The sequence below is a fragment of the Arachis hypogaea genome, chromosome 5, assembly GCF_003086295.3.
Source record: "Arachis hypogaea cultivar Tifrunner chromosome 5, arahy.Tifrunner.gnm2.J5K5, whole genome shotgun sequence".
Lineage (NCBI taxonomy): Eukaryota > Viridiplantae > Streptophyta > Magnoliopsida > Fabales > Fabaceae > Arachis > Arachis hypogaea.
Window position 1 is genome coordinate 9,746,195 of NC_092040.1, and position 8,474 is coordinate 9,754,668.

The 8,474-nt window shown below is 35.1% G+C and overlaps 1 protein-coding gene across 1 annotated transcript; it reads right to left on the reverse strand.

Moving 5' to 3' along the window:
• Positions 1 to 269: 269 nt before the first annotated feature.
• LOC112800658 (calcium uniporter protein 2, mitochondrial) lies at positions 270 to 3,153 on the reverse strand. Its single transcript, XM_025843009.3, has 2 exons — positions 1,923 to 3,153; positions 270 to 1,075 (listed from the first exon to the last, which is right to left on the reverse strand). The coding sequence occupies exons 1-2, from the start codon at positions 2,493 to 2,495 to the stop codon at positions 590 to 592; spliced, it is 1,059 nt and encodes a 352-aa protein (XP_025698794.1). The 5' UTR covers positions 2,496 to 3,153; the 3' UTR covers positions 270 to 589.
• Positions 3,154 to 8,474: the final 5,321 nt, after the last annotated feature.

Consider the following 8,474-nt stretch of genomic DNA (forward strand, 5'->3'; position numbering starts at 1 on the left):
AAATAAAATATCGAATTAGGACTGACTCTTCATTTGAGACACAAATTTGATTTCCATCATATTTTTGTAAAAGGCTTAATTTCCATCAGATGTATATTTCACTATCTTAATTTAAAAATAAAGACTTTAGTTTCTTACACTTTCATCTTCCTAGAAGATCTTGATATGTGACTTATATTTTTGTTTATGTGATTTCTATTATCATTGGTAACTCTGAAATGCCTCTGCAGTGTACCTATTCCTATTGGATAAGAGCTCATAGGCTGGTCTTTTACTGTAACTAAATCCTTGCCATTTAATTTAGCAATTAAAAAGTTTGGAAACAACACTCTGCATCGGTTGTACATAAGGCCGCACACTAATTCTAACTCACCGGAAAACGCAAATATTCTTGATTATCTTTTTGCCCATGTCTTTTTCGGAGGATGATAATTTCATGTCCTGGAATCAGCTGAGAGGGCGTTGAACCCACAAGTTTTTTCTACTTATTTGCTATAGTCTCAGTTAGTGAATAGCAATAAAAATACTCAAGGCCTTTCATGTTTTAGTTTCTTTCCAAGGCCACAAATTACCTTTATCTTTCTTCCAATCAATGCTGTTGGAGAGTCTTGTCAAATGGGTGAGCAATGGAAGAATCAATCTTTGGAGGTATGGAACTGGAGGGAGGAGAGCATGCAGCTTTGAGCTCATTAAACCTTTCAATGTCAAACTTGTTAAGCTTCATGAGGCGCTTCTGCTTGGTGCTGAAGCGGGATTGGTAGAAGCCTTCAAAGGAAGGTTCTATTGAGGTCCTAAGGAAGAATGTATACCCAGCCATGAAGTACACAGATGTCAGATAGAAGCATATTGGCTCCATCACATCCCATGTTAGCTCCCAAAAGGTGAGTCTCATGCATGTCAGCGTCTGAACGACTAGGAAACTCAGCCCGCCCCAAAGCTCGCGCCGAACAAGGGTGTGGGCTCTGCCGTCGATGGCTGACTTCTGTTTCTCCATTTCTTCGAATTCCCTCCTAACAGAGTCATTCACCTTGGCTCCTCCTCGCAGAGGGAGTAGATCTTGAATGGCTTTTGCTACCTGTATCACAACAAATTTTACACAATTTGGGTGAAGCCTGCCTCAAGCGTAGCTACACATTTGGTTTTCCCTTTATGAATCACACAAGCTTATAGTGAATGAATTAATTTTTGTAATTAAACCCACACAGAACGTAGAACACAATTTAGCAAAACCTATGAATTCTATTTTTCACCCTCTAACACTTCAAAAGGGAGCAAATATTTTGCTAATACCTAGAATAGAAAACCCCAACTTTCCATCCGTATTGGTATTATATGGAAAGGATTGTAATCCTAATCTAAAATTAATTTAGGGTTAGCATGAACCCATCTCCCAATAGACCCAATCTTTTTTCAATCTAAATAAAGATATTGAAATAGAAAGCCCAAATTTTCCAATTAGTAAATCCCCAAAATAGTTGAATTAGATTAGATTGATGAATATAATAGTGAGTGGGAAAGCTGGGAGGGCTTTATGCAGTCCTTTAAAGCCCTAATATACCACCTCAAACGGGACTTTTTAGATCTTGGGAAACAACAAAGTTTCAATTTCCTGTGGAAAAAAACAAAAGAAATAATCACAAAAGACATTATCAGTTTTCGGTAGTCTCTAACCAAATAAATTGGTAAATGAGCAGCTATAACATGATTGATTTTAAAAATCAAAAACCTATCTGGAATCTCCACCATCACCCTTCTGTCATAACCCAGAAATTAAAAACTTAACCCAGCACAACACAAACAAAACCAAAAAAACAAATTGATCAATTAATTAAAAATAAAAAAATCAATTTATGGAAGACTGGAAAAAATTTAATCTAAAAAGAAAAAGATGAAAAAGAGAGAGGCATGGGAAATATATTAACCTGTTCTGGCCTGACGAAAACGACATCTCCCAAAATAATCACAGCCGCAGAATCATCGAGCAGCCTTGCAATCGTAACCGCTTGATCCTGATCGGAGCAATTTTCGGAGCAGATCCGAATGAACTCGTGTAACGTTATGCAGCTCTTTCGGATCTCCTTAAGCTTCGATTTCACCATCTCTACCTGCGCCGCCTTCAGCAACTTCCGAGCATCCTCCGCCGTCACTCCCAACTCCTCCACCTCCTCGTCCTCCTTCTCCTCCATCTCCGGCGGCCTCAGCCCCTCCAATCGAATGCGGTTTCTAGCAATGTCCATTGCCCTCAACCTCTCCATAATGTTTCCGTGGGCAGACGGCGATCGAAGCTCCGGCTCGAACCCAGGTCGCTTATGAAGGAACCTCCGGAAGACGCCATTATCTCCTGGGTCCGGAGCGATGTCACGATCTCCAGCGGAGGCGGCGGAAGCGATCCTCGCGTGAACGGAGGCAGATGAAATCCGGCAATTGGTAAGGGTTTGCGATGAGAGTTTGGTAAAATTGAATAGACGCTGAGCTAGGGTTTTTTTGAACGCCATGGATAACGATAACAATAATAACAACAATAATGTTAAAATTGTAGAGATACAGAGCGTTCGGAAAGGTCTAGAGAGATAAGGAACAATAAGCTTGGAGAAAAGGATGGGCCTCGGGGACCTTAATATATAGGTGCCCCCATAAAAACGGAGCAGCGGAGATAAACGTTTGCTCAGAAGAAAAGACGCGAGAATTTGATTGTAGCGTAGGCGATAAATTGAGAGACGGAATATACCCTAGAGAGAGGAATGTGGCCAGACACGTGGTGGGATGAGATTATAAGATATATGGATTGGTAACCGTCTGATCGCTAGGTTTAATATGCTGACTAGATTCGAGCCTGGCCTGCCCTGAAAGGCTGGAGCTGCCTATGCACCCTTTGAGAAGCATCGTTATCCTATTAGTGAATTAATTAATTATTTAATTAAGATTTATTTTCTACCGAGAAAAGAGCGAAAATTTGGGAATTGGCAAGGTACTCCTACAAGTGATTGCGTCCACGCGAAGGTGTCGCTACATATGACTTATTAAGTTATTATACTCATGGGATTGGGCGCAATATGAGGATATTTACTTACTGCTAGTAGAGGATAACTGTAAGCAAGTAAGGAATTAGTTAATTAAGAAAAATGTGCTGTAATTATTAAATATGTTTTTGGATGAAAGTTTGTAAATGAAAATTTATATAAATTTAATTTTATAAATTTAATTTTGATAAAAGGTAAGTTGGTGTTAATATGATTTATATTTGATAATTTTGTATCAAAATATATTATAATAAAATAAATATTGTTTAAATTACATTATTCAAAATTACGTTTGGACAAAATTTACTAAAAAAAACATAAATTTGTATCATTTAAAATTATATTATTTTAACATTTTTTTGTTATAATTTTTTTAAAAATAATTTAAATTTATGTGTTAAAATTTAATATTCTTTTAGATATAATTTTGTAGTAGTTTTCTTTATTACTGTTTTTATAATTAATTATATCTTTCTAATAAAATTTATATTATAAAATTAACAATAATAAATAAAATATATATTAATTTAAGAACACATAGTAAAAAATATAAAAAGCTAAATTAAAAACATAAGAATTTATAAAAAAAAATGTATTAATAAAAATAATTAAAAAAAATTATATGAACAATGAGTATTAAAAATTCTATTAAAAAATACAATAATATACACCAATAAACATAAAAAACTCTAAACAAAAATATCCATACTATTTAAAAAATTGATAAAAGATCAATACTTAATAAAAAATACTAACAATAATATTAAAAAATATTTATTTATAAATCATAGTCATAAACAAATTTAAGAATTTTGATGATTATTTTTTAATATCTCTTATTATAAATGAGATTAAATAACAAAATTAATAAAAAAAATTCAATTAAATTTTCAATTTATTAATTGATGCAAAAATTAAATGCAAAAACTACAATTTATTATTTATCGTAACCAGTAAATCAAAATCAGAATCATATTTCTATAAAAAAAATTAACCAAACAAAAAATTATAACATTCAAAAAGATTGAACAAATTCTTGTATTTTTAATAGATTCACCAAACACAGTCTAAATAATAGTTTACCAAACACACCCTAAATAATAGTGAGTAAAACGGGGTTCGGCTAGATGCAGTGTCTTTGAAAAATCAAATGAAATCAAAATGTGAAAGAGGAAGCGTTCACGTTTTTCCGCATCCCGCAAGGAAAGGGAAGGAACGGGCTCGTAGATGAGACCTCCACCCCAAGTTCCAAGTTCCAACCCTTCTTTCGACAAGCCCCTCCCCCACTTGATGCCTTGCTCCTAATTTTTTATAGAAGGAGTTAATGACTATGTTAATTTCTCCCGAATTATCATCCAGATACGGAAATTGTTCCACTATTTAATATCAAAAATAATAAATTATCGCTAATAGTAATAAAGAGAAATTATCACCAAATATATTTATTTTCTTAAAAGATGAATATTCCCTCACCGAATAAATGTGTCGGTTAACTAATTATTACAAATTTAAAAATAAATTTATTAATTATAAATTCGGAAAAGTTGAGTGTACAAGCGATTAGGACTTGTAAGTATTACAAGTTAATTAACGCCTAATCCACCAAAACGCGCTACAACTCCTACGTCACTTACACGTGCTATATAAAGATTCCGCGTTTGTATAACTACCAAATTTAAAAGATTTGTTTCCTTCTTTGTTTTCCTTCTTTCCAAATTTGCTTGTTCTTCTTCTTCTTCTTTGTTTTCCCCTCCTTTCTCATTGGTTTGTTCTTCGTCATTGACGTTAGTTCCTCTCTCTGTAACTCCAGCTACGTTTTCTATTCGATTTTTTGTTTTCTAAAATCAACGTTTGAACTGGTTTTGAAGATAATGGATGATTCAACCTCAAATTGTCAGCTGAATCAGGGCGAAGTGGATTATGAATTTGAATCTAACGAAATTCCTGAGGTTTGATTTACATACGATTACTCTGAATTTTGTTGCAGTTATTTGTATAGCATTGTGTAGCTGAATAATTCGTGAACATTGACTGTGAAACTATCGCGCGAACATAAATCTGTGGATTAATTATTTGCAATTTATAGTAGACTCTCGGGTGTAGATCAGAACTTTTTGGGTGTATTTTTGAGAAAGTTTGGGTGTATTTCAGTTTATGGCTTTTTCTTATTTTAGTTGAGGTGTTGTCGTTCGGGTGTATTATATCAGACATGATTGGGTGTATTTTTTGTTTTCGACATGGTGTATTCTGCAGCATCTCTCTGTTCTTGATGAACAGTTTCTTCCTATTTTAGTTGAGTTATTGTCGTTCGGGTGTATTATATCAGACATGATTGGGTGTATTTTTTGTTTCTGACATGGTGTATTATGCAGCCTCTCTCTGTTGTTGATGACCAGTTTGTTCCCAAGGTTGGAATGACATTTACCACTCTTGAAGATGTTGAAAAATTTTACAGGAACTACGCTAAGGCTGCAGGGTTTTCTACAAGAGTTCGGAGCACGAATAGGAAGGGAAACGAGATTAAGAATCAATTGATTACATGTAGTAGAGAGGGAAAATAGAAATCTAAAATATCTCCGACCGAGAAGACGAATCCGACAGCCGGTTTAAACTGTCTTGCAAGAATTTATATACACACATTGAAGGATGTTGGTGCTTGGATCATTTCAAAGGTTGTGTTGGATCATTCACACCCTTGTTGTCCAAGTAAAGCAGAGATGCTCAAACAGCACAGTGAACTAAGCATGTCCATTCGTCGTACAATAGAGAATAACAAGGAGGCTGGTATTAGACCAAGCAAAACTTACCAATCATTTGTTGCAGCTGCAGGTGGTCATCGCGAGTTAAATTTTATTGAAAAGGATGTGAGGAATTACATTACGAGAGAAGTGCGTAATGTTTCTGAACAAGAAGATGCAAAGGAATTTGGGAAATATTTGTTAAGAATGAAAGAGAAAAATCAGAATTTCTTTTTTGAACTTGAACTCGAGGAGGATCAATTGATTAAGTTGGCTTTTTGGGCCGATGCTAGAAGTAGAGCTGCCTTTGAGTATTTTGGAGATGTTATTTCATTTGACACCACCTACAATACAAACAGGTAATAAACTGTCCCTGTTTATGATGCTAAATTAAAGTTTTTTATGAATCTACCTCAGAGGTGTATATTGGGTGTTTTTTGGGTGTATAGAAAGCATTTTGTTAGGGTGTACGTAATGAATTTCCATTCTGCACTATGGTAATTTGTTTCAGGTATAATTTGGTTTGTGGTTCTTTTGTCGGGGTGAATCACCACGGTCAATCAACACTTCTTGGATGCTCTTTGATGAAAAACGAAGAAATTGAATCATTCAAATTGTTATTTCAATGTTGGCTTTGTTGCATGGGAGGAAATGCTCCGAAAGGGTTCCTCACCGATCAATGCGCATCAATGAAAAGGGCTTTAGAGGCCTGTATGCCAACAATAATTCACCGTTGGTTTATTTGGCACATCATGAAGAAGATTCCAAGCAAATTAAACGGGTACAAGGGACATGCAGAAATTGAACAAGAAATGAGCCAAGTTGTTTGGAACTCTCATAGTAAAGACTCATTTGATAGGAATTGGAATGATTTTCTGCTGAATTTTGGTCTTGTGGACAACAAGTGGCTTTCAGGTAATGTTTGTTTAAAATCTGCAACAGAGGTGTAATTTAAATTTATGTCAAGTGTATTTATAGTCTGTTTTTGGGTGTATTCTGTAGATCTCTCTGAAGACCATTATATATGGGTTCCAATCTATTTGGATCACCATTTCTGGGCAGGGATGAGAAGCACACAAAGGAGCGAGAGCATGCATTCATTTTTTAACAAGTTTATCACCCGGAATAGCTCGCTTATTCAATTTGTCAAACAATACGATAATTGCCTCGGAAGCAGGGAGCAAGCAAAGAGAGAATCAGATGCTGCAGATTTTCATACGGTCATACCTTGTGCAACCAAATCCTCCATTGAAGCTCAGTTTCAAGATGTGTACACTCATCAAAAGTTTAGGGTAGTCCAAGCACAATTCAGAAGAAAGGCAAATTGCATAACTAGATTAACGAATTCCGCTCTAGGCTATTCAGTATATGAAGTTGGAGAACAAGTTTCCAGCTTAATATTCAACAAGTTTGTGGTTACTTATGACTCAGTAGCAACCGAGGTAAAATGCCAATGCTTATTATTCGAGTCAAGAGGGATACTGTGCCGTCACGCACTAAGCGTGTTAAGCTTTGAACAAGTAACACAAGTGTCACCTAGATATATACTGGAACGATGGAGCAAGAAGGTAAAGAGGCAACACACACACATCAAGAGCAGTCACAACGAGCCACTGTTGGAGCCAAGAAGCAAGAGGTTTGACGAATTGGTTTTTTGTTCGCAAAATATTTGCAAATTTACATCAGAATTAGAGGAGCTGACTGCAATTCTGCACTGTGCGTACGATACCATCATGGTTGAGATGGAAGAATTGAAAGCCAAAAGGAAGGGGACATCTTCTTTATCTCACAAAGATGCCAACTTGGAATCTGTTAACGAGTTTCAGAGCCCTCCAAGGATTCGAACAAGAGGACGTCCAAAAATAGGCTAGGTTCAAAGTTGGACAAACAGATTAAAAATTCCTCAAAGAAGAAGAAAACGAAAGCTTTAAACGAGGTAAAAGTGATGTTTTGTAAATATGTGGTAATTGAGTTTAATTTTGTCGTTAATAGTTTAGCTAATATGTGAGTTTGTTATATTCAGTTAAAACTCTTTGATGCTGGATCAGTGGTGCATTCAGATTCTAGCCAATATTAAGGACATGTTATGAATTATCAGTTCAGGGTACCAGCAGCAGCAGATAACTCTTTGGGTGTATAGTTACAGAATATGAGTGTAAAAGAACTGTTCTTTTGGGTGTATTTGTGAATTTTCTTGTGTTTTCACAATCTGTTGTTTATGTTAAAAAATTACTGATTTGGGTGTATAGTAGTTTCATTGGTTTAGTGTTTAGGGTTTAGTGTTTAGTGTTTAGGGTTTAGGGTTTCGGGTTTAGGGTTTAGGGTTTAGGGTTTTAGGGTTTATGGTTTATGGTTTAGGATTTATGGTTTTAGGGTTTATGGTTTTAGGGTTTAGGGTTTAGGATTTTAGATTTTAGGGTTTATGGTTTTAGGGTTTAGGGTTTTATAGTTTTTAGGGTTTTTAGGGTTTTGGGTTCAGGTTTTAGGGGAATAGAAGTTTGGGTGTATATTAAGCAATCTTGGGTGTATATTAAACTTTCCTTGGGTGTAAAATTTTATAATTTGTGTTTATATCTGGTTTGATGTTTTCCTTCATATTTTACCACATGTAATATAAAGCTTTTGAATATAGCACAGATAGTTTAACTATGGAAAAAAATTTCATTGAAAAGAAGTTGTTTATAATTGGCAAATTTTTACACAATGTGTTCAATTT